This window comes from Carcharodon carcharias, chromosome 2 (assembly GCF_017639515.1).
Source record: "Carcharodon carcharias isolate sCarCar2 chromosome 2, sCarCar2.pri, whole genome shotgun sequence".
NCBI lineage: Eukaryota > Metazoa > Chordata > Chondrichthyes > Lamniformes > Lamnidae > Carcharodon > Carcharodon carcharias.
Window position 1 is genome coordinate 26,972,561 of NC_054468.1, and position 27,601 is coordinate 27,000,161.

Below are 27,601 nucleotides of genomic sequence, written 5' to 3' on the forward strand. Positions count from 1 at the left end.
GTCTTAGCCTGAACCACGTTCTGCTTGCCCATCATCGAGCCCTTTCTGACCTGTATTGGCTCCCAGCCCCCCAATACTTTGCATTTAAAATCCTCATGTTTATATCCCTGTATTGACTCTCCCCTACCAACAACTGTACTTTCCTCCAGACTTACAGCAACTCCCCACCCTGCACCCACTGCGCATCTCCCTACTTCATCCCCACGTTGGCAGCTGCACCCTAAGGCACCTAAGCGCCATGCTCTGAAATTTCCTTCTAAACCCCTTCCAACTCTCCCTCTCCGCTTTTTCGACACTACTTAAAACTTTCATCTCTCCGGTCAAGCTTCCAGCCACCCTTCCCAATACCTCTTTCTTTGGCTTGGCATAATTCTGTGGTCACTCCCTTTGAAATGCTTCAGGACATTTTTCTGCATTAAAGGGAATGGAAAAATTCAAGTTATTGTTAACTGTAAACTATATTGAGCCACCAGTGGACAAAACCCAACTTTGGGGTAGAATTTCCATTGTTGATTCCCCTAGTGTTTCTGCAGGATTGATATTGAAATTATGATGGGAGATCAGAAGATAACCTGTGGAAATTTCATCCAATATTGTTAGATTTCACTCATTTTTAAAATTCTTTCATGGGATGTGGGTGTCGCCGGCTGGGCTGGCATTTGTTGCCCACCGCTAATTACACTTGAGAAGGTGGTGGTGAGCTGCCTTCTTGAACTGCTGCAGTCCATGTGGTGCAGTTACACCCACAGTGCTGTTAGAGAGGGAGTTCCAGGGTTTTGACCCAGCGACAGTGAAGGAACGGTGACGTAGTTCTAAGTCAGGATGGTCTGTGGCTTGGGAGGGGAACTTGCAGGTGGTGGCGTTCCCATGCATCTGCTGCCCTTGTCCTTTCAGGTGGTAGAGGTCATGGGTTTGGAAGGTGCTGCTGAAGGAGCCTTGATGAGTTGGTGGTGGAGGGAGTGAATGTTTGTGGATGGGGCGCCAATCAGGCGGGCTGCTTTGTCCTGGGTGTCCAGCTTCTTAAGTGTTGTTGGAGCTGCACTCATCCAGGCAAGTGGAGTGTATTCCATCACACTCCTGACTTGTGCCTTTTAGATGGTGGACAGGCTTTAGGGAATCAGGGGATGAGTTACTCACTGCAGAATTCCCAGCCCCTGACCTGCTTTTGTTGTCACAGGGGCCGAATCGCCCGCTCCTGTTTGCAGCAGGCTTCATTGTGGGTGGGAGCGGAAAATATCGGGAGATCGCAAAAATCGGTTTCGTGTCATTTTAAAACCAGTTTGTGATCGTTCACTCCACCTGTCAATGCTGGGTCGCCCCACTCCTGCACGTCGCAAACCTTATTTCAAAATTTTAGCATTTCGTTATAAGCCCTACTTGCCGGAATCATCCCCCCACGCTGAATCATCCAAGCACATTTGCGTGATTGCACACCGATATGTTTCACATCAGCATCGTGTGCCTGGCGAGCTTCAGTTCGCTCAGGACTTCGAGGTTTGTTGCCTGCCTTGCTTTGGGCAGCACTAGCAGTCATCAGCGCCAGGCTTTACAGGCAGCACCACATCACTTTTAGGGGGTCTCACGGGCAGGTCTTTACCCACCCAGACCATCTGTAAGGTGGGGGTGGCTTTTCAACTACTGCAGGTCTATGGCTTGCTTGGGGAAAGGAGAGAAGAGGCCTCAGGCAAGGGAAGAGGGCTGTACTGGCTAAGGGGGGTATCCCAGGGTGTGTGTGGAAGCACATGTTGATCTGAGTAAGTGACCTCAAGATGGTGAGGGCTGAGGAGGCAGCCTCCAGAGGAGATGAGGCCAGATGGTGATGTGAGGATGTGTGTGTGAAAGAATGGGTGGTGATGTCCCTTGAGCTGGCAGTGAGTGAGATGCCAGTGAATGTGTGATGGGCTTGTGAGTGTGTGAGTTTAGAGTGATGAGATGGTTGCCTTCCCCCGGCAGCACGGATGAGATCATTCATTCTCTTTCTGTCAACCTCTTCTGTGCAGCGTTGACACTGACCAACAGTGCCACTGCCTACCAAGCCAGAGTGGTGAGATTGCTGGACCTCTCACGGCCAGAGTGAGGGTGAAGGACATCACAGCAGGCCTCCAACAGTGACAGGTCACTGAACTCTTCCTGGCTTTCAGGGCCATGTCTTCACTGGAGCAGTCCTGGGCCGCAAACTTTGAGAAGTGTGTGCGTGGCTGCAGTTTAGATACGGCACCTGGAGTGAGGAAGCGGTGAGGTAATGAAGTGGATGGCGATTCAGAGACCGCCCACCAGTGAGACAGCATGTTTCCTGTGGCTGCCTAACTAATGAGGCGGGAAGCAGACTATATGGCGTGAACACCGACTATTCTGGTCAGTGGGTGTAACTACCTTTTTTCACACCCGTTACAGCACTTAGTGCAATTCTGGGATGATTCTACCTACAGTATTTATATGGCTGGTCCAGTTCAGTTTCTGGTTAATGGTAACCCCAGGATGTTGATAGAGGGGGATTCAGCGATGGTAATGCCATTGAATGTCAAGTGGAGATGGTTAGATTCCATCTTGTTGAAGATGGTCATTGCTTGGCACTTGCTTGGTGTAAATGTTACCTGCCACTTTTAGCCTTGCCCAGGTCTTGCTGTATAGGGACACGACTGCTTCAGCATCTGGGGAACTCGTGAATGGTGCTGAACACTGTGCTTCTGATCTTATGAAGGAGGGAAGGGCATTGAGGAAGCAGCTGAAGATGGTCGAGCCTAGGATACACATCATTGCACTGGTTACTCTTGTAATAAGCATCAGTTATTTGTTGTACTGATCAGTTATCTTCTCTATGGTTGTTTGTTATTATTCTCTATGTAGATGTTCATTAAGCTCTATGTAGGTCATCCCTTATATTTGCGCACCAATTTTTTTTCCCTTTTTGTCTGACTCAGTTGCTCCTTCCTCCTGGATTGTAACAAATGATTTATTGACAAACTTATCTCAGTGAAGCATCATTTGAAATCTCTACCAGAAGTTGACCTTCCATATACCTTTGGTTTATTGACTTTTCTTCCAATGAAAATTGGCTTAACTTAGCCTCAATAATCCATAATTAAGGGATAGGTAAAAAAAATTGTAAGTCACTTAGACTCCAAATCTCCAGTGTCTGCAGTGGCTAACTTTGACCTTTAGCATGTAACTGGTCATGAATAAAATGCACATTCTTAAAACTGTTCTTTGTAAATGGATGTGTTGAAATCATTTGAAAAAGGACTTTGAGGTACCATCAGGTAAAAATATGCAAATTCCCTTTTGCATCATTCTTCCAGCTTCCTTCCTGATTTGAGGCAAGGCAACATCAGAAGCGGAGAGGTGCTGCTGTTGCTTAGCAACCAGCACCAATAACATGAATTGAGAACCATACTTTTTCTGTCAATGATGCTGGATTTTCTTGCACAATTATATATTCTTACTCTTTTGCAATATGTAACTTTTTTATTGTTCATTTTTCTCGCTGTGTGTTTAGTTTTTAGGTTTCTTCACACCCTCCCCTCCCCTATCGCATGTCAAATGTTATTTTCCAGCAAAACAACTTGCATTTATATTTAGCACCTTTAACAGGGTAAAACACAAGCTCTCCGTTCCATGATCTCTGCCAATAACCTGCCACTAGGAGGCACTGCAGTCTACATTGAATGGCACTCTACATTTCTACGGGCAGAATTTTTAGGTGGGCGTGTGGGCACGCGTCCAACCCGATTGGATGCAAAATCGCGCAAGATGGCGTCGGGTGAGCGTCCCAACGTCATTGTATGATATTTTGGTCAGCTGGCGCACGTGAATGTCGGCAGCGCGCCCACCAACAATTAAGACGACAACTGAAGTTGTTCAAGTTCCAATCATCCCTGATTTTACAGTTGGCGGACGGGCGAATCTGCCAGGCGGACTTTGCATTTTTGATGAAGCCTCATCCAAGGGCGGGATGAGGTTTCCGTTATTAAATTTTTAAAAAAATGCACGGACAGAATTTTCATCACGTGTATGTTCAGGTGACTGATCCTGATGTGTGGACATTTTTTTTCCGGATTTTAAAATCTTTATTCAATTGTTTTGAAGCCTTCAGCTCCCAGGGGCAGGTCTCTGCCTTCAGGGAGTTCCATTCAGCGCTCGCCCGCGCCCGCCCTCGCCCCGGGAGCGCTGAGCATATCAGCGCGCGCTTCATGCTGGCTGCCCGTTAATTGGCCAGCCAGCGTGAAATCATGGTCAGGGGCCGATCATGGGCAGCAGTCCGTTCCCTGGCCGCTCCCAGGCCCACCGATCGCACCCACACGCCAACCTAAAAATCCTGCCCTATGTTTCCTTAATCCTCCTGTGAAATCTTCTGTTGAACGAAACGAAGTGAAAAACATTTATCCGAACACCTATGTGAAAAATTAACAAGGTTTTTATGCTTTCATGTTTTTGCATAACCACATTCCCTATGAGGGAAGAACATTATTGGACAACTTTCTCCCTGTGTGGAGAAAGAATCAGCCTGGGTCAGTCTGGAACAACAGAGGATGGGATCAAATGGCTTGCTAATATACATTACCTAACCTCATACATGAAGAATGGCCAGTTGTACTAGAGGACAGCACCATGCCTGCTACCATACTCCAACACGAGTCAATGCCTTCAGGAAGGGTAAGGAAAGAAATGCCATTGGGAGTCAAGGGCCTTATTCATCCAACAAAGTCATTTGTTGATAAACAAAATCAAAATACAACAGATGCTCAAAATCTGAAACAGAAAGTAAATCATGGAAAACACTTAACAGGTCAGACAGCGTCTGTGGAGGTAGAAATTAAGGCAACATTTTAGGAAATTCTACCCTGTCTAGTTCCCATCAATTCAATGAACAGGAACCAGATGTGGGCATCTTGGCTAGATTTTTGACTCTCTACTTTGGGAACAGTGAGATCAATTTAAACATTCCTGTGACAGCTCTATGTGGTTAGCTTAATCAACAAGAATCCAAACTGGCAATTTGTTTTTCTGTATAGATCCATTCTAGAACTGGAGCTGTCTTTAGCCACTGAGCCATTAGTCAACTGGTTGTCTATATTATGGATATAACAGGTAAAGGTTTGGTTCAGTGCATTTTTATATGCATATGAGGATTAGGATCTGTTTATCTGGAATGCAGTTCATTCCCATTTCATGTTTTCCTGCAATGTTATTCCTGTGACTGTAATCTGTCACATCTGATTTTTTTTGGGATTCTTTGGAGGAAGTGCTTCTATTCACTGAGCCCATTATCAGAATCCAATATTACACACTTCAGCCAGGATGAAGAAACATGTCTCCCACAAAACAGGCATGACATGGTCTAATATGAACTTTGGGCAGAATTTTGCCCTTGATGGGTAGGCGGGCCCCACCGGCTCGGCAGTGGGTGGGCACCTGATTGCCGCCGCCGAAACGGGCCCTGCCGCCATTTTAAGTGGGTGGGCCAATTAAGGCCCACCCATCGGGCTGCCCAATGGGAAGTGCTTCTTATGTTGGGGGGAGGGATTCCCCAAGGGTCAAAGTGCGCTCTTTCAGGCATGCATACGTGCTGTCTCAGGGAGAGTGCTGAAAGTTTCATAAACTTCAAAGATAGAAAAATAAAAAAATTATTAACCTGTCCCCCTCATGTAACAATGTCACACGAGATGGAACATGTTATTAAATATCACATAAAGTTTATTAAAGTTTTTTAAAACAGACATGAAACCTCATCCCGCCAGTGGATGAGGTTTCATGTTTTTTCAGAAGCCCGCTGGGGCTCCTGGCCTGCCCGCCAGCCTTAAAGTTGGATGGACAGGGCCTTAAATTGGCTTAATTATTCTGTCAATGGCCTCAATTGGCCATTGACAGGTCGACGGGCGGACAGCTGATTTCGCTGTCCACCCGCCTTCCTGAATATTTGAATGAGGCAGGATGACATCAGGGGTTCCTCCTGATGTCATCCTGCGTCATTTTCATGTCAGCGAGCGGGCCCCGCCCCCAACTCGCCGACGGAAAAATTCTGGCCTTTGTCTCGCTATTCTGGAAAAATTAATGTCAGTTCCAACTATTTTATTTCAAATGTGAAGAGAAGTTATATTTTTAGATATGAACGTGATTGCTCCAGTTCCTAAAGAGCTGATATCTGATTAAAATTAATGAAATTAAGAGCTGCTGATTTCCATTACATCACAGCTCCCTCCATTCACTATCTGATTTTCTATTTGTGTAATATATGTATATATCACAATGAAAGTTTGCTGAGACGTGTTCAGGCTGGTAATTAAAATGCCAGTCACTTATATTTTCACCGTTGTGTGGCGCAATTATATTTAACTGTCAAAATGAAGCCTACTTCATGTAATGATTTTAATAATTTAATTTGATTTTGATTTTGCCAATTCTGCTCTCACACAACCTTAAAGGTGCTTACACCTCATTGGGATATGCTTCTACACCAATGGTCATCCTCTGTTACCTCATCGAGATGGTCATTCTTCATTTGTGCACCAAGACTGGGAGTGTCACTGGGCAGCTTGGCTGTGGAAGACATCACTGCTCATTCTAGTCTCATTTTCACTGGATTTCCATGCACATTGGGCATCACTGGATAGGGATTAGGAGAGGGAAACATGGCCCATTTTGCTTTCCTTAAATGCCGTCTGAAACATCAACTGGGAAAAGGATCTGGCATGTATGGCTTAAGTGGTGCCATTGCCTAATGGGTCATCATTGGTGGTTAATGTCTTGGGAAGGTACAAAATGAAACTTTGATTAGCAAAGAGTTCATAAGAAAAAATGCAAATATCTCTTCAAATATTTTTTGGCATAGATCTTCTTAAATTACACTGGCATCTAAGTAATCCAATTAGGACAGGTTTAATTCAACCCTAAGGGCTTATTTTAATCCTAACAGTCCTGCAGATACTAAGGAGCAGCCAAGAAGATAGGAATGTGCTCCCAGTGTCTGTGTGATAGGTTGCTAAATGCTGCATGAGTGCAGCAGGATAAATTGCAGGACGATATTCCCTTTCACTCAGGGAGTAGCAACCTTTCAGTCAGGTCCCTGTCCTCTCCTCCCCCTTTCATAGCCTGCAAAGATCAGGAACTCACCTTGTGTTGGGTTTTCAGGTGAGACAATATGGCATACCACACTGTGCCATCAAGGTGCTGTATCACTATATTTGTATCATAAAGCATTTACAGATCTTCTCAAATTTACAATAACACCCGACAAATTCACATCAGGACAGGATAAGGCAGGGATCTAGATCAATACATGTCTCCTTTGATAAAACAGACTTTTTACATTATTGAAGTAAACCATTATGAACTGGATTTTTGACAACATACAACATAATGGTCAGTAATTCAGACATCAATAAATGAAGATATGCATATTCACAGTTGGTTACAGAAATAAAGATTCCCATTTCTTAGGCAGACAGGGATTGAATCATGAATAGCAATTTATTCAATCACCATCTTGTTACTGCAATAAAAGACAGAGAAAGTCTCTTGAACATTAAAAGAATCCTTAATCATCTGTAGCTCAGTTTACAATGCTCTGTAAATTTAATACCTCACATTTAGCTATTCCAGATCTGTGAAATGTAATCAGACTCTATTGTTTATTTCTTCACTTGAATCAAACTGAATTCAATTCCCCCCCCCCCCACCCCCCCCCCCCCCCCCCCCCCCCCCACCCCGCACCCCCCACCTGTCACGTAATTAAACAGATGGAGTCTGCTTCATGGAGAATGTGCTGTAAACTTGTAGCACATAAACTCAGATTTAGGTCAATCAATCCACAGGTATGTGCAGCATGAGAAATCCCTTTCCATCTTTATCTGCTATTTATTGAGTTGATTGGAACTGGATGAAAAACTGCCTGCTTATAAGGTACAGGGACTAGTTTTAAAGGTGCATATTGGTTATGCCTGTGTTTTGACACATTATCCCTATAAACACAAAATAAATCCAATTTGACTTATAAATACCTGAATTTGAAGACAAAAAAACTCAAAAAAAAGACCATCCTTCACTCAAGCAAGCCACCTGTCAGGATACATATTTGACCCAGGATAGAATATATCTGTCAAGGGAACCTCAGTGAGTTGCTGCAATTTGGTGTCTTTAGCGAACAGCTCCAATTCTGAAATTCCAAACTGCTCAACTCCATTCACAACTGCAGCAATAATGATGTAGCTGCCATGCCAGCTTGATACTGCAGTTAGCAGAAACCCGACAACAGCATCTTTCTCTTTCCCTCCACGGAGAAAATTTTTTTCTATTCAGCATTAATAGTTCTGTGTTCCTATCATTTTTGCATTTTAGTAAATTCATTTTCACATCTTCAACTTACAGTTGCAACCATGTTATTAAAATGCATACACAGTTTCAGCCAGGGCAAATTTAAGTAATCAGAGAGATAGGACCTTAACATTTTATCGACATTAAAAGTCATCATGTCTGACTAAAATTGGTTTTGGGGATGTTTGTGAGTTTTGATGAGAGCTGTGATTCGTATCTTAAATAATAGTTCGTGAATTGTAAGCTACTAGATATCCCTGATCTTTCTTTTTAAAATAAAAACTAAATTAATTGAAGAATGTTATTATGATAAGACACCAGCAATATTTGAATCCTCCATCTTGGGAGTCTCTTCAGATGTAAAACATGGTAAGCCACTCTCCATATTTTACTGTAGTTAAAATGGTGGACTTACCAAAATGAGTTTAGCAGTTTGATATTGTTATAAACAATTCAGTAGGAAATATAAAACCTGCTATTATAGGAATTAAACAATTGAATTATGCTGAAACTTCAAATTATTTTAACTGCAAAGTTAGAGCTGGACAGCCCAACTACACATTAATCTATCTTTGATGGTGACTTTAATGTCTGAAAGTCTATTATTAAGCACAATGGGATAAAAGTTTGTCTCAAGTGAGTCAAAAGAGGTGGTACTGAATCTGTCCCCTGTTGTAGGCAGCACCAGATATTTAATCTCATTGACTGAAATGGAACTGAATATCAGGTATGGTGTATAACAGGCGACAGATCCAATATCACTTATTTTGCATCACCATCCAAGGCAAATTTCTACCCCTACATTTTTAATAGTGATTTTAGTGTTAATTAAATCAGAGACAGACGGCCATTCAGACCCTCAAGCTTGTTCCAGCATTCAACAAGGTTGATTGGTATCTGAAATCCATTTATGCACTTATGCTCCATATCCTTTGGTATCCTTATCTAAAAAAAATTCTATCAACCACATTATTGAACGTTTGACTAATCCACCATCCACCAGAGCGAGTTCCAGATTTCCACGATCCTTTGTGTAAAAAAAGTCCTTCCTGATTTCACTCCTAAATGGCCTAAATTTATTCCCTCCTGTTCTGGATTACTCCACCAGGAGAAATAATTCTCTATACTTAATCTGTCAAATCCCTTAATCATTTTAAATACTTCAATTAAATCGCCTCTCAACCTCCTATAAACTGAAGGGAATAAACAAAACACATTTATGCAAACTATCCTCGTAAATAAATTCATTAAGCACTGATCGCATTCTGGTGAATTTGCACTGTATCCTCTCCAAGCTTAATACACCTTTCCTGTGGCTTGTTGACCGACTGAACTACTCCGAATGGGCTCCCACCAAAGCTCTGTATAATTGAAATGTAAGTTTCTCCTTCTTTGAATTCCAATCCATTGGAGATAAAGGTTAACATTCCATTAGCCTTTTTGATTGCTTTTCTACCTGTGCACAAGCCTTTAATGATATGTGTACAAGACACCTACCTTGCTTTACTCCTCCATAACACCTATTGTTTTATCATTAAGAAAATATTCGTATTTTTCAGATCCAACATGTCCAAACATTTAGTTAGTAAGGGTATCTTCAGGTTGGTTAAGATGGTCTAAATCGCAAGATGCTTGCCTCTGGCCTCTGTGAACTGCCTGAGGCTCTGTAATTCTGCAATAGTAAATTGGTGCTGTATACAACAAACAACAACAACTTGTACCTATATAGTGCCTTTAATTTAATAAAATGTCCCAATGTACTTCACAGGAGCGACTGAACTGCATATAATTAGATATTAGAGCATTTGAACAAAAACTTGGTCAAAGAGGTAGGTTTTAAAGAGGATCTTAAAGGAGGATAGGTAGTAAGGTTTAGCAAGGGAATTTCTGAGCTTAGGGCCTTGGCAGCTGAAGACACGGTGACCAATGGTGGAATGATTAAAATCAGAGATGCTCATAAGGCTAGGATTGGAGGAGCATAGATGTCTCAGAGGGTTGTGGGACTGGAGGAGAGTAGGGAAAGGTAAGTCCATGGAGGGATATGAAAACAAGAATGAGAGGCATTGCCTGACCATGTTAGCTCATGGTCAGTGGGCACAGGGGTGACTGTTGAACTGGATTTGGTGCGAGTTGAGACACAGGCAGCAAGCAGAGTTTAAAGATAGCCTCAGATTTAAAGAAATTAGGACCTGAAAAGCCAGCCAGGAATCAATTGGAACAGTCAAGTTTAGAGGTAACAAAGGCATGGATGAGGATTTCAGCAGTAGATAAGCTGACGCAGGGTGAAGTTAGGCAGTGTTACAGTGGTGGAAATAGTCAGCGTATATGATGGCATGGGTAGGTGTTTGGAAGCTTATCTCAAGGCTTCACAATCACAGGTTAAGCACCTTGGCATGTCTTGAAATGCCAATGATCACAGAGGTGTAAAGCACCAAATAATGTACAAGGTAGTGAAGGAAAAAAACGTTTTCTGATCTGCAGTACAAACTCTGATATTGTGACATGTCAGGGAAATATAATAATTTTATAATGTTATTGGAATTTATTGTAAAGTAGAAATAGTGTGTGCCTGTGTGTGTGTGTGGGACTTAATTGAATTAGAAACAAGCTGGTCTGAAGGCTTTGATGTGTCAGAAGAGAATCTAGGTTTGAAATATTAAATTAGGTAAACATGGGCGAAGTTTTAGAATGTGAAGTGTAAAGGGAACATTTATATTTTTAAATAAACCAGAGTAGCTTGAGTTTGAAAGAGGGGGTGCAATGTTTCACTTAGCCAGGAAAAGTTAAGAAATACTGGGCAGAATTTAGCCCTCGATGGGCGGGCGGGTGGACCCCACCAGCTCGGCAGCGGGCGGGTAGCCAATTGCCGCCGCCGAAATGGGCCGCACCGCCATTTTGCGTGGGCGGGCCAATTAAGGCCCGCCCTGTGGGGTTAGTGACTCCTGCGGAGAGTGGGAAAATCGTCACGGAGGTGGGCGTGCTCAGACCGCCGGTTCCAATGGGGAGCCGACAGCCTGTATAAAGAGTGGCCAGGCAGCCTCGTTGAGGCAGTGCACCATGGCCACTCGGGGAGAGAGAGAGGCAGCTGTGGTTGGACAGTAGCAGGAGCAGGAGGAGGGGGCCAGGCTGCAGGAGAGGCCAGCAGGGGGCCACTGTGCCCCTCGCTTCTCAGATGCCTGCCTTGCTGTCCTCGTCCAAAAGGTGTCCAGCCATCAGGATACTTTGTATCCGGAGGATGGGAGGAGGAGGGACCCCCATGTCACCAGGCAGGCAAGGGAGGAGGTTGGTGACGCTGTCAGTGCCCATGATGATGTGTGGCGCACAGGAATACAGTGCCGCAAGAGATTCACTGATTTACTGTGCTCTGGAAGGGTGAGTACCATGTCGGCCTTGGCCATTTGACCCAGCAGGTAGGCTTTGAGCATCGCCCCCCCTCCCCCCCACGTCTTACTGTCGTTACTGCATTGGCGCACATTGGGTTGGCAAAGGGGTACTGACCATGCTTACATCAGCCTTAGTGGTTGAGGAGAAGATGGGTTCTCCCCGCAGCATATGTTGGTGTTTGTTGCATTTGAGTAGTCTGGGGGCAACCTGCAGGAGAGGCAGCTAGACACACACTCAGAACTCCAACACATGTCATATTGATGGTAATGAGATGGTGCAAGGGGAGCCTCAAGGTATTGTGGCCAAGTGCCATCAGCTGGCTTCGGCGCTGTACCTAGTTGCGCCTCCTTGCCATGGGCGCTAAGATCTGTGTGCTATTCAAAGTGATGGATGCCGAATGTGTCCAAGGTGGCCGTTGGGGGAGGGGGTTGGGACCAGCCGTACTATCTCCTGGGGACTGATCACGAGTCGTGTGGAAAGGGGCCGCTGGAGGCCTCAGATGGCCCACTGTGGTTGGGGTGTAGTGTGTGCGTGCAGAGTACATGAGCGACCAGCCCCAATGAATCCGCTTCTCTGTTCTGCAGGCAAAAACAGAGCACAATCTCAGGGAGCACCAGAGGACTGGTGGAGGGCATGCCCTGCTCCAGCACCTCACCACCTTTGAGGAGCAGGCCATGGAGCTGGGGAGGAGACAGGCAGCCAGGGCAACAGGTGGCGGCGAGGCTGGGGTCCAGTGGCCAGGTATTTGAGGTCCACAGTCCGATTCACTCTGTCTGCCTATCATCCAAACCACTGATGTTTGCTGCAATTGTTAATGCTGCAACACTGCTCGTTCACAGACTGAGACATGCTGATGTGTGGGTCATACACAAAGGTCCCTCTCCTCTTGAGGAATCGCGTCTCCACCACTTTCCAAAGTCACCTTATCCCATTTGTGACCACTATCCCCATGGTCTAACATGCCATGGCATCGCTGCTGCACAGCCAAAGACGTTTTGCATCTTAGGGATTTGGGACCTCCTGCACCCTTTCAGCCAGTGCGCCCCACATTACTCTGTCCGAAAGCTCCTCAGCATCTCAGCTGTGAACCTCATGACACTCAACTTAGATAAATGCCACCACGTTACTCATCCCTGTGCCTAGGGGAAACGTTACCTTCTTCCCACCCAGTCTATGCCCCTCCTAACAGTATGAAGGTCAATAATGTGACCTGTCAATCTCCTGTGATCCACGGCAAATGTCGCGAGTGTTTGTGATGTTTCCTCAGCCCCGCAACTATCCAGAGCAGCATGCATCCAGGTCAGGTACCTCTGCACTCTCCCCACTCCAATGGTACATAACATGGCATGTGGCATTCCTGAGGCCATCTGACCAGCCTGTCTGTATGCGCGTCTAATGTTTGGGTCTCCTCTTGACTCTTTTCCACCCCACCAATGTTTGTCTCCTTAGGGTCTTGAAGGGTGAGCGACTTATGAGGCTGGGGGGGAAAGGGATGAAAGGTTTTACTGACTGAACGCTAACTGATGCACTGTCATTGTTGTTAATTTCAGCATCATCACCACATGGCCGCGCCCATAGACACCACAGCCCCCCTCCATACCTGAGGCCCAGGATGTGCAACTTGCAGTACATCATTTCAGCCAGCCAGGTACCAGCGCAGACACAAACACCTCGGTGGGGAATTTAACATCGGCTAGTGTCCCAGGTCACAGTGGAGAGGGCACTTTACAATCGCTGGAGGAGGTGGCAGGGACAGAGAGTGCCGATTGCAACAGCAGCCAGAGGGCTGCAGGGGACGAGGCACATGCTGAGTCCAGCACTGATGACGTTCCTCTAGAGTTGTCACCAATGCAGCAGCAGGACAAGCGGCAGGAATTGTGTTTGCATCTGGCAGGGTTGCATGAGGGCATGCTTCAGTTGGTCTCTGCAATGGAGGAGTCCAGGCAGAGTGCACATGAAGGCATGAAGCTCAGGGCAGAGCTTCAGGCTTCCTCCATTGAGAGATTGGTGACTCTCATGGAGAGGGGGTTTGATCAGGTGGAGAATCTTCTGATTGAGTTACGCTTTGACCTGCAAGCCCTCACAGTGGTACTGGTCACGGGTGGTCATTCCCAATGTGGGAGATGTTGTGGGCACCAAGCATCGGCGCTCGGTGCCCATCCATCTGCAGTGAGCAGGGAGGTCCAATGGGACCTCACGTTGGTGTAGCAGCTGCCTGTCGTCACTGCGAGCTCCTCTCAGGTCGCTCCAGATGAGGGCAGCAGCTCCTCCGCCCCTCTGCCAGTCAACTTTGCTCCCGTTGAGGCTGCGACAACTGGGGAGGTGCCAGTTCTAGAACTAGCCGCTCCCTCCCAGGTGGGGCCATCACAGGCTTCACGGGCCAGAGGACGCCCGCCAAGGTCATCGAGACCAACAGGACAGCAGAGTCAGCAGGCTGGCTCACAAACCACTTCGACCGATGGGGCAGCATCTAGACGTTGCACCCGCAAACGAAAGCATAATGTTATGCACTCAATGGGTATGTCACTGGTGATTTTGTGTTGGCCTTAAAATAGGGAATAATATACATATATTTGCAATGGAGAAGCTTCTGTTATATTTTGGACATAATAAAGTCCGCTTTTCTGACCATGGCTGAGGGTGTCGCCTTTGTGGTGCATTTTTCATTTTCACAGACATATCATGAGTGTTTGAGTGGACATTGATGTTTCAGTACTAAGGCCTTATTTGCAGCTGATAAGGTGGAAGATGGAGCACCTAAGTGCCACGTGTGGAAGCGCCAGGCAATGCTGGTCCTGCAGATCCATGTGTGTGGAGCTAGCTGAAGGTTCATTGGATTAAATTGTCCCGGGTGTCCCTGCCTCCTTGGTGTAATAGCGGGTCGGCGTGCTGCCCCTCATCATTGCCCTGTGCTTCCTCATCCTCTAAGGCACTGCTGGATTCATCATGCGCAGCTTCATCCAGGGCATCAAGGTCTTCATCATGAACTGTGTCCCCCCTTTCCAGCGCAAGATTGTGCAGAGCGCAGCATGCTACCACTACCAGAGAGATGTGATCTGGGGGGTACTGGAGTGCGCCCCCTGAGCAGTCCAGGCATCGGAAGCACATCTTGAGAAGACCGATGGCTCTCTCCACCACAGCCCTTGTGGAGCCGTGGCTCCTATTGTACCGCTGCTCAGCTTCTGTTCTCGGGTGGAGGGGCGTCATGAGCCACCTTCTGAGGGGATAGCCTTTGTCACCCAGCAGCCATCATCCAGCCGAGCTGGAGCACTGAAGAGCCCCGGCACCTGGGAGTGTCTGAGGATGTAGGCGTCATGGGAGCTGCCTGGGTACCTTGCACAGACTTGTAGAATCAGCATCCTGTGATCACACACTATCTGCACGTTCATGGAGTGGAAGCCCTTCCTGTTGAAGAAGGCACCGGGCTCACCTGCTGGTGCCTTGATGGCCACATGTGTACAGTCTATTGCACCCTGGACACGGGGGAAGTCAGCAATCGCTGCGAAGCCTCTGGCTCGCTGTGTCTGACTTGCCTGGTCACAGCGGAAGTGGATGAAGGTCAATGCCCATCTGAACAGAGCGTCTGTAACCTGCTTGACACAAGTGTGGACAGCTGATTGGGAAACACCGCAAAGATCACCCACCGAGCCCTGGAAGGAGCCAGAGGCATAGAATTGGAGGGCAACTGTGACCTTCAGAGCCACTGGCATGGGGTGTCCACCCACACAGTTAGGAGAGATCTCAGGGCCAATCATCTGACAGATATAGGTGACTGTCTCCCTTGGGAATCAGAGACTCCTTTGGCACTGCACCTCAGTCATATTGAGGTAGCTGCTTCGCCGCCTGTATACCCTGGCAGCAGGATAGTGGCATCTTCTGCAACCCCTTCCACCTTGGACAACCTCTTGGCCCTGTGCCCCTTGTGCCTGATCCTGGCCTCCTCTTTATTCTTTCCCTCCCTTCCTCCTCAGAGGAGCTGCCTCCAGTGGAGATGTCAGAACCCATATCCCCAGGCTAAATGGGGACCTCTGGAAAGCTGCAGGCCTGAGAAAGATTATTGTCCACAAACTCGTTTCAAAGTACACAAAAAGCTCTTGGAAATCGATGAGAGCTGCTAACAATCACACAGGCAACTTTTAAACACTTTCTGCAATTAAAACTTCGTGTAAAACATGAACAACCCCTCTGAGCCCACATATCCCGCCATTGCATGACTTTTATTAAAAAATCTCCTACCCGCCTGCCCGTTGGGCCCGTGCCCCGACCTGAAGTTCGCACAGGCCCCTCAAAATCCTGGACAATTGGCAAGTTAAGGGCCTTAACGAAGCCCTTAATTCATGGCGGGCATGCGTCCTGCTGCTGTGCGCGCCCACCGACCGAAATATCGCGACGCCGCGTGCTGACGTCGGCACGCTCACACAACATTTTAAGCGCTGACATGCGGGCTCCACCACCCGCACGTCAGCCGGACAATTCTGGCCAGTGTGTTTATTTTTCCCAAAGATTACTGGTAAAATTGGTACAATGATAGATTTTATTATTAGAGAGGTACAGTCCACCCACCCTCCACCGTGATCTTCCGGTTCCACCACAAGTCAATGGACTTCTGGCTGGGGCACTGCCTCACCCGTGTTGGGTCCCCGGCTGGAAAATCCCGGCTATTGTGGAACAATGGGAATTTGCATTCAAAGGGGAAAACATGTGTAAAGGAGGGAAGACTGTATGCAAGAGAAGGTATTTTAAGATCTAACACAAGTGTGAAAAGCCTCCAGCATTTAAGCCTCAAGCAGCTGTCTACAAGGAACCAAAGCTGAGAAAAACTCACTTTGAATTCGACTGCTCAGGGTATTGTGTGTTGCTTTGCCTAAGTCTTTTAAAATCTGTGTCTTACTGTTGCCTTAATGGAGATATAACTGGGAATTAGATTAATTAGGGGAGTTAGAAGTTATCATAATAGTAATTTGTAGACCTATGTATGTGCTTAAAATAATTTCTTCCATTAATAAATGTTTAATTTAGTTTTGTTAAAAAAACAGTAAGACTCAGTGTTCTTATTACTACTGAATTCAAGGCACACAGCTTAAAAAATATACAAATTGCAAAGAGTTGTGCCAGCTGCTTCAGGTTTCCCTCTGGGATTTGAGCAGCTTGGCATTTACCATCCGCCTGCTATAACAATGACAATAGATAGCAATTCATTCATACTATCCAATAGGAGGTTGCTTGTGAATCAAAGCCTGTCCAAAGTCTGTGTACCATCTACAAGGCTCAAGTTAGGAGTGTGATGAAATACCCTCCACTTGCCTGGATGAGTGCAACTCCAACAACACTCAAGAAGCTCAGCACCATTCAGGAAAAAAAGCCCTCTTGACTGGCACCCCATCCACCACCTGCAACATTTATACCCTCCACCATTGGTGCACAGTGGCAGCAGTGTGTATCAAATACATGATTCACTGCAGCAACTCACCAAGCCTCCTGCAACGGCATCTTCCTAACTCACTAACTCTACCACTAGAAGGACAAGGGTAGCAGATTCATGAGAACAACACCACCTGCAAGTTCCCCTCCAAGCCAAACACCATCCTGACTTGGAACTACATTGGCATTTCTTCACTGTCGCTGGGCCAAAATCCTGGAACTTCCTCCCTAACAGCACTGCGGGTGTACCTACACCACATGGACTGCAGCGGTTCAAGAAGGTGGCTCACCACCACCTTCTCATGGGCAATTAGGGATGGGCAACAAATGTTGGCCCGGCCAGCGACAGCCATGTCCCATGAAAGAATAAATTTAAAAAATGCCAATTTCCATACATATATTGTGTATATCTGTTAAAAGGTTAGAATTCAAACATATATTGATCACATTTTTCTCATGTATACCTCAGTGTGGACTTCTGTAGGAGATACTTCAAACTTGAGTACAGTAGAATATAAGCGCATACCTGTTAGGACGTGATTGGTGATGGAAGAACCATAATCATTTGTTTTGCAGAATATTCTTATGAATGGTATATTTCTCCTGAACAGCAGCGGTATATTTTGTATAGAAATGTCATTCAGCTCTATTCACCTATGTATTGTATATGTTTTTACCAAATCTGCTAGTCTGGTTTATTGAGGCCCAAGGAAACTTATGTGCCGTTTCCCAATATTTCTTCCACGTGTAGACAGATGTATTGTTTGTGTTCATTAGAAATAATAGCAGACGCATGAGCTTTTGATGTCTGAAAACAGCAGTGACTGTCTTCTGACTGTTGATTATGCTGCAATGGTTTTCATCATGTTAATTTTTTACTCTGAGCCACACACAGCAGGGAGGACAGTGACAGGCAAGACATATTGTTGTGTTTTTCACCTGAGTCAGTGATAATATGCTCAATTAAAGTAGTAAAAATAGGGCCCGCCATATCTTTGAGATTTTTTATTTAAAACATTACCAACAGTTGTCTTTCTTAACAAAATCATTTTATATTTTTCGTATCTTTATAAGAACGACAACTTATATTTAATGTAGTACAATGTCCCAAGGCGCTTCACGGGAGCATTATAAAACAAAATTTGACACCAAGACAAATAAGGAGCTATTAGAGGAGATGGCCTAAAGAATTGTCAAAGAAGTAATTTTAAAGGAGTGTCTTATCATGTTTGACTAATTTATTAGAGTTATTTGAAGGACTAACATGCAAGGTGGATAAAGGGGAACCTGTGGATGTAGTATACTTAAATTTCCAGAAGGCATTTGACAAGGTGTCACATCAAAGGTTACTACACAAAATAAAAGCTCATGGTATAGGGGATAATATACTAGCATGGATAGTGGATTGGTTAGCTAACAGGAAACAGAGAGTAGGCATAAATAGGTCACTTTCGAGTTGGCAAGATATAACGAGTGGAGTGCCACAGGGATCAGTGCTGGGGCCTCAACTATTTAGAATCTATATTAATGACTTGGTTGATGGGACCAAATGCAGGTTGCTAAATTTGCTGCTGACACAGCAGGACATAAGGAGTTTGCAAACGGATATAGATAGGTTAAGTGAGTGGGCAGAAATTTGGCAGATGGAGTATAATGTGGGAAAATGTGAATTTGTCCACTTTGGCAGGAAGAATAAAAAGTAGCATAATATTTAAATGGGGAGAGATTAAGAACTGTGAGGTACAGAGGGCCCTGGATGTCCTGGTACATGAATCACAAAAAGTTGTATGCAGGTACAGCAAGTGATTAGGAAGGCAAATGGAATGTTGTTGTTTATTGCAAGAGGAGTGGAATATAAAAGTGGTGATGTTTTGCTACAGTTCCATAGGGTATTAGTTCGCATCTAGAGTACTGTATGCAGTCTTGGTCTCCTTGTTTAAGAAAGGACATAATTGCATTAGAAACAATTCAGAGAAGGTTCACTTGACTAATTTCGGGGATGAGGGGCTTATTCTATGAGGAAAGGCTGGACCTGTATCCATTGGAGTTTAGAAGATTGAGAGATGATCTTATTGAAACATATAAGATCCTGAGAGGACTTGACAGGGTGGATGCTGAAAGGATGTTTCCCCTTGTGGGAGAGGCTGGAACTACAAGACACAATTTAAAAATAAAGGGTCTCCCATTTCAGACAGAAGTGAGAAGGAATGTTTTTCTCTCAGAGGGCCGTGGTTTTGTGGAACTCTCTTCCCCAGAGAGCAGTGGAGGCACAGTCATTGAATATTTTTAAGGCTGAGTTAGACAGATTCTTGATTGACAAAGGAGTCAAAGGGTATAGAGGGTAGGAAGAAAAGTGATCTTATTGAATGGCGGGGAAGGCTCGAGGTCTACTCCTGCTTCTAATTCATTTGTTTGTATGTTGAAAGGATGTGAGAGAGGTAGAGAATCGGAAAGGTGTAGGGAGGGAATTCCAGAGCTTAAGGCCGAGGCAGCTAATGGCACAGCTGCCAATGGTAGAGCAATTACAATCAGAGATGCTGAAGCAGCCAGAATTGAAAGAGTGCAGGTAGCTCAGAGGGGTTAGAGAGATTAAACAGATAGGGCGTGGTGAGACCATGAAGGAATTTAAAAACAAGGATGACAATTCTAAATCTAGGCATTGCTTAATCGGGCTCTAATGCAGATCAGTGAATACAGGGATGATTGGTAAAACACAAGAAGCTATCCTGGAGTGCATTAAATAGTCAAGTCCAGAGCCAACAAAGGCATGGATGAGGATTTCAGTAGTGGATGAGCTGAGGCAGGAGTGATGTTATGGAGGTAGAAATAGGTGTTTGTGATGGTGCAGATATGTAGTGAACAGTTTTGGAAGATGAGAGCAGGAACCAAAAGGTGTTTTTTTTTAAAATCATCATAAAATTAACAAGTGAAACTATACTATAAAGAGCTAAGGTGCAACAACATGCAGCTTTTCTCAGATTATTTGAATTGTAATTTTCAATACCCAAATATTGAATTGACAAAGCAATAATTTAATCATAACTTACATCATTAAGAATATCTGTGGAAAGCAGAAAACGTCATAATTAGTCTGAAATGTCACTGAGCATTAGACTTTATGCATGATTTGATTTTTATATGTGATAACTTATATTAGAGTAATTAGTAATTAATTAATACTAGAGCAGACTAACTTGGTGATGGGGATCCTACCACACTAACATTTTTTTTATGGTATTTGCTTAATGCCAAGCATTCAGTACCATGGAAACAAAGAGAATATTAAATATTCATTATGGCTGACTTACAAAAAGGACAGTTTACCAGAACCCAGGGACTACTAAATTAAATGCTAGGGTACTATAGACATCAATCATGGTATTGAATGCAGCAATACAAGCCTTTGGCTCAGGGAATTTATACAAAGTTCAATTATTCATACTGTCCCAGCTGGGATAACTGAGCCATTGTTGTTAGAGATTAGGCAAAAAGTTTTAATTCTGTGAAGTGACATCAAAACCCTTCCTACATTCTAATTTGTTGACCAGTGGAGAGGAAGGCAACTTGCTCCCAATAGTCCTCTATAATGTTCCTATAGTCCCCTTGCATCAGGCACCTTTCCAATATGAGGATAGGGATTAGAGAGCTTCTCTCGGATCTCCTCTAATAGCATGAATCAGTGAAAAGTGAAAAGAGATTGCCATGGTGGAGTGGCCAGCTTAGTTTCTAACCTCTGCCTCTTCAGAAATAAATTTAAAAAAGCAAAGGGGATTCACATACGAGAACCCACTTCCCTCATTTCAATGCACATAACATGGAATTGGATCATATTTTTTAAAACACATTTCCTTGTCTTTCCTCCTCTCATTCTTGCAATCAAATAGCTTTATTTCCCCTTTAGTAGCTTTTCCTCTAGTCATGTTCAAATGTATGCACTTTCGTTACACATTTTGGCCCTTTTCATATTATGGGCTGGTTCTGTGCAGGGACTTTCAAATTGTTTCAATAACAAAAGCAGACACTGGCAAAGCAAGTTAACCTCTGCGTGACACAGTGATGCCATGATGTCAACGGATAATGACGTCACAGCACAAAAATACGAGAAACGTGGTGACATCACAGGATGACATCACATCCATGACATCATAGGGTTCCAGGCGGCTGAAGAACAATATCAGGGCAACACAAACTGTTTCATTTCTTTATCCCCCAGCTCTTTAGATTGCACTCTTGCCATTCATTAAAACTACATGCTAAGCACCATAAAAGTGATGCATAAATAAGCTGCCATCCCTACCTCTATATGAGAAATAAATCCATCCTGATGCAGTCTACAGAATGCTCCTCCACATTTAGAGATCTAGCTGCACTTCTAATTTTATTAAAACACAACTTCATTTCACAAAACATTATCAATTCTTGCTTTCCCTAAACAAAGGATGTCTATCACATTGCAAACCCATTTCCCAACTCCTGTACCACAATAAAGATTAGTCATAGAGATTGAAGTTGAACTAAACTTTTGTCACTCAATGACAATAAATTCTGCTGGTCCACTTAGCAACAATGTAGAAGGTCACTCAATGAGTTGGTGTTTATTCACAAAAATCAAGGACACAGTTAAAAGGGATTCAGGTATTAGTAGACAAATACACTCTGTGGGATATCACACTGCAAAAAACTGCTTTCTAACATTCAGAAGAGGAAAATTCCACTTTGTACAATAGCAAAATCATGTTCATCATAAGCAGGCTTACAATTTGAATAGAGAGTGTACACAGAGGAAATCTTCCCTCATTGTTGGATGCTGGAAATTTATGCAACAAGGGGGATTAGCACACCATGATTGACAAGGTTTGCTCTTACGTTTTTTTTTCCTCCCCTGAATCTTATGGCGGACTGCACGAATAAGTCATTGAGTTTATCCATACACAGCATAAAGGTTCCAGGCCTGTGTGAGCCTGGGAAGATTGGACTTGATTGCAAAGCTCTCCCATTCTCTCATTCAACAACAACTTGCATTGCTTGCCCAAGGTGCTTAAATAACCTGCCAAAATTCACCATCAAGGCAGCAGCAAGAGAGCATGGCAAGGAGAGAAATTAGTGAGAAAAAATATGAAAAAAACAGTAATAAGATGTAATTGATTTGCAAGAACAGATGCAATCAGCCATGCAATTAAAATCTGCATCTACAATAAAAATTATCTTGAAAGATATTTATCTATTATTAGTCAATTGACAGGTCAGACATATAAAGCACATTTAAAATGACTGGTTATGTTCAACTGTCATTGGCAAATCGAGAAATCTGGTCACTATGCTAGTTGTCAGTGATTGTTTATGGTAGGCAATCGTTGAGTTTTCTCGATTCATGGAGCCTGGGAAGTTAAACAGGAGCTAACAACTGATGACAAGTGACAACCTGACCACTGCCTGCTTCATCACACCCTCATCTATTTATGTAAATAAAAATCACATTTTCAGCAAGTCACGTTAACTCGATGACCGCAGACCTTTCTCTGGAAAGTCGACAGCAGAGGCATTCCAAAAATGTGGAAGAAATGAATTATTGCATCCAATGTCCTCAAAGCACTGGGATTGGAGGCAATTGTCATTACAGATGTTTTCTTTTCCCACTGGAAGCAATTGGAATATTCAGTATACCCACTGTACTGATTGGAGAACTATTGACAGGTCAATCAGTTTTGTTATACCCTGATTCCTTCATCTTTCAAGATCCCAATTCTTTCTACCATCAACTTGCCCAGGTTGAGAGAGTGATTAATAAAGCAAATTGCATCTTAGGCTTTTATTAATAGGGGCATAGAGTTTAAAGCAAGGAAGTTATGTTAAACTTGTCTAGAACACTGGTTCAGCCTCATCAGCAGTATTGTGTCCAATCCTGGGCACCACACTTTAGGAAGGATGTGAATGTAATAGAGAGGGTGCAGAAAAAATTCACAAGAATGGTTCCAGGGGTGAGGAACTTCAGTTATGCAGATTGAAGAATTTGAGACTTTTGCTTGGAGAAGAGAAGGTTGAGAGATTTGATAGAGGCATTCAAGATCATGTGGGGTCTGGACAGGGTAGGTAGGGAAACATCCCTATTGGTGGAAGGATGGAGAACCAGAGGACACAGATTTAAGGTAATTGGCAAATGTTGCCATGAGGAGAAAGAAACTTTTTCATGCAGCGAGTGGTTAAGATCTGGAATGCACTCCCTGGGAGTGTGCTGGTGGCAGGCTCAATGAAGGCATTCAAAAGAGAATTGGATTGTTATCTGAAAAGGAAGAGTGTGCAGGGTTACAGTGAGAAGGTAGGAGAGTGGCACTCAATAAAGTGCTCCTATGGAGAGCCAGCACTACAGACATGATTGGACCAGTGGCCTCCTTCTGTGCTGTGACAATTCTGTGTTTCATAGAAACTAAGAGCAGGAGTAGGCCATTCGGCCCTTTGAGCTTGCTCCGCCAGTCATTATGTTCGTGGCTAATCATCCAACTCAATAGCCTGCTCCAACTTTCTCTCCATACGCTTTGATCCCTTTCGCCCCAAGAGGCATAGAAACATAGAAACTAGGAGCAGGAGTAGGCCATTCGGCCCTTTGAGAACTAATGAACTAATTCCATGAACTAGTTCCATGAACTAATTTTATACATTCCTGCATCCTCCTGTAATCGAACTATAACTTGTACTTTTCTGGGGTGGGGTGGGGGGAGGACGAGTGTGGAGGAATCCATAGATTACACCAGGAGATAATTTATTCTTCAAAGTAAAGCTGTAACAGATCTTTGAGAAGGTTTAGGAATAGGTAACAGCCTAATGAAAGCACAGGGGAGGGAAAGAGGGTTCTCAATGCCTCTACGAACTATAACATAGTGGGAACTTTCTCCATGTACATCGTTAGATCAATAGCGTAGGAGCTTGGCTTTGGAATCTCGGTTTTTAACGCACAGTAGTCATTCGATTAAATCCCCCTTAACAAGGGTCGTTTCTGGGTTCTTCGCGCTTTATAAACCCGCTGATTCCAAACACAGGCAGGTTTAAATGTACTTTAAAGCTGCAAAGTCTGTAGAATTGGGCGGAATTGAACCTAGAAACTCTCCATGACATGAGATAAGGGCGAATTTCGGAGGCAGCGAGCGAATCAGTGTGGATGTTTCTTAGAAATACTCTCGCAACAAGAGATGTGTGAATATTCCGCCCACTGTCCCTCGGGATACAATTTTGGTGCTGTGCTGCCGGCGGAGAAGATAGTTTGTTCTCGGCCGGTTGTCTGCGTCTCTGAACACATTAACAAAGCAATGACAAAGAGAAGGGGAAGAGGTGGTGGTGAATAACCTATCTTCACATTGTAATGTAATGAATTGTTATTTCTAGGACTTTGGGAAGAGGTGAGAAACGGGGCTAGAAAATGTGTAAAATATAGAGAAGGAAATCAGCGCTCTCCCCAAATCACACTCCACACTGCTCAGAATCATACATGGAGCAGACTGTGTCGCTGTTCAAATAAATGTGATTCCGTGCGGTCGATTTCAGGGAGCAAGAGGCAGGAGTGACTCGGTGTGAACATGTCTCGGAAACGATTTAAAATTTGAAAGATTTAACCACGCAGCTTTGCCCACATGAGGGCAGAGAGTCACCTTCCGGGTAGCCCTGTCCCTCAGTTGATGGTCTGAACCCGTTGGAATTATTGCCCCATTCTCCCCACCCCCCAACCTTATTCTCGGTCTAAAATAAAAGGGGTGCCAGAACAGCACCCCCCCCCCCCAAGCCCCCCACCTCCGCCCCCGGCACTCTTACCTGGCAGTGTTGTCCCGCGAATCCAGGGGCACAGGTACAGTTGTAGGATGCCAGCTGTCCTTGCAAAGTTACACAAGTCCCATTGTTGAGGCAGGGCTGGTTGGCACACGGGCTCAGGGGGCTGGCATGGGCGGCAGACAGGGCAGCCACCGTGCCCAGGAGCAGCAAGAGAGGTGGCATTTCAGGATAGGGAGGGAGGAGGGGGGGGGGAGGGGAGGTTGCAGCCGGGCTGCGCTATTTGGCTTGTTTGCTGTGTCGCCTGCCTCTCCGGCTGGGGTGGGGGACGGGGGGCTGAAGGATTCAGTTTCAAGCTCCCTTCTCCCTCTGTCTCTCTGGGTAACCCGACTCCTCGCTGAATGAGAGATCGCGGCTGCGGACCAAGAGGACTGGATTTCTAATGACGACAGATTGACGAGAGCCCGAAACCTTGTGGGATCAACCTACTTTCGGCACTCGCTCACATCCACCCGGCCCAAATTATTGTGATTTTCTTTCCCCTCCCCCCCCCCCCCCCCCCCCCCCCTCGGGTTATTTTTTTTTTCACCTGCACAGGACAAGGAGGCTGCTTGTGAGAGAAAGGAGCAGGGCGCTGTGTGCAGAGCTCATCCACTGATGGATCCCATCCCCATTGCACTGAATATTGTAGCAGGTTACTCTACACAAACATTGACTCGTCTTAAAGGAAGAGGAAGGCAGAGTTTCACATAACCAAGACCAGGAGCCTAGTGAATTTTCCAAACCCTCCTCCCCACCCTTTATCCTTGATGATTTCAAACCTTTTTTTTCTGGTCCACCCACCTCATTGACCCAGTTTATTATTATTCAGAGAGTAGATAGTTTAAGTTAGTAATCACATTGCTACAGAAAGCCACTTCTAACAGTCCTGTTCACCGGCTCCACCACCCCGCCCTCCCTCCACCCCAACCCCCCTTTTCATCTCTGCTCTTGGAGTTGTTGGGAAGAGTTATGTTAGGGGATTATTGCCTGGAAATTACCCTGCTTTCTGTTGCAAATGGATTTTGTTTCTTCACAAATTACAACTAATGTGGATTTTTTTTTGTCTCGGGTGCAAAATTGCTGTGATCTCCAGGCACCATAGGAGAAGGAGCATGTGCTGAGGAGGTCCTTCTGCAGCTCTTTTGCCAAGCCTCTTTCTAACTAGTGGTATAACTAGCAATAGGAATTTGGATAGACCGTTAACGTGTGGTGAATGGCCAAAGGTCACAGCAAATCATTCAGATTATATTGTGCCAATAATTCAAGTTGCTCTTTGTTTTAAATACTGTGCCATCACAATCATTGAGGCATTGACAAAAGAGATCACAGAAAGATAGCTTCTTATAAGATCATAAAGATGCCAATCAAGCAAAGTGAACAGTTCCCTTCAGCTGTGTGAACAAAACTCCCAAAGATTTAATCATTGCAAGAGTCTGGGCTCTCTGCTGAGACCACTGTTGACTTTGCTTGATTGACATCTTTATGAGGTTAAAATTTTTCCGTGATTATTTTTGTTACTGTCTCAATGCTTATTTGCACAAGATAAAGAGCGTGAAGTGCTTAAAACTTCTGTTATTGGCACTTTAATAGCCTAAGTGATTGACACTTTTATAGGGTTGTAAGCCAGTTTTTTTCCCAAGAATTATTAATGGGTGCTTTTTCTTTAAAACAGTTTCACACATGTCATAATTACTATACTTTTCATTGATTCTGTACATAGTGTATATCTGGTAAATGGGCATGGAACGGTCATAGGTTTACATGGAAGGTAAAAGGGCCAATAAGGGTAGGTGGGGAGATTTGAGTTGGCATGGAGGGTATGAGAGGCTATTTGGGGTGGGTGAGGGTGATGAGTAGGCATGAGTTGGCATGGAAGGTATAAGGGGCCATGAGGTGATTGGAGGGGTAATGGGTGTGATGGGGAGGGCTGGAGGGCCTAAAATGAAACCAAATAACTGGGACAAACTCCCAAAGGGGTCTCTTTCTGGTAGGTGTGATGTAACGAGTGGTGTGCCAGAGAGATCAGTGCTGGGGCTTCAACATTTTACAATTTATATAAATGACTTGGGCGAAGGGATAGGTAGAATGGTTGCTAAATTTACTGATGACACAAAGATAGGTAGGAAAGTAAGTTGTAAAGAGGACATAAGGAGGCTACAAACTGACATTGATAGGTTAACTGAGTGGGCAAAGACCTGTCAAATGGAGTATAATGTGGGAAAATGTGAAATTTTCCATTTTGGCAGTATGAATAAAAAAGAGCATATTATCTAAATGGTGAGAGGTTGAACAGCTCTGAGATTCAGAGGGATCTGAGTGTCCTAGTGCATGAATCACAAAATGCTAGTATGCAGGTACAGCAAATAATTAGGAAAGCTAATAGATTGTTATCATTTATTGCAAGGAGAATTGAATACAAAGATAGGGAGGTTATACTTCAATTGTACAGGGCACTGGTGAGACCACATCTGGAGTATTGTGTACAGTATTGGTCTCCTTATTTAAGAAAAGATATAAATGCATTTGAAGCAGTTCAGAGAAGGTTTACTAAGCTAATAATAACCTTTGTGGGCTGCAGAGACCAAATTCAAAGAGAACTGTACAAAGACCATCTGCATTTCATAAGCCAGGCTGATGAACCAAAGCTTATCCATCTGCTAGGACAAAGGTCCCTGCAGCCTTCCTTTCA

The 27,601-nt window shown here is 44.5% G+C and overlaps 1 protein-coding gene across 1 annotated transcript in view; it reads right to left on the reverse strand.

Moving 5' to 3' along the window:
• Positions 1-25,250, reverse strand: part of dner (delta/notch-like EGF repeat containing) — a 297,241-nt gene extending 271,991 nt beyond the window's left edge. The window contains exon 1 of the mRNA XM_041182998.1: positions 24,916-25,250. Within this exon, the coding sequence (XP_041038932.1) occupies positions 24,916-25,095 (180 nt within the window). The 5' untranslated portion in view covers positions 25,096-25,250. The remainder of the gene's footprint in view (positions 1-24,915) is intronic.
• Positions 25,251-27,601: the final 2,351 nt, after the last annotated feature.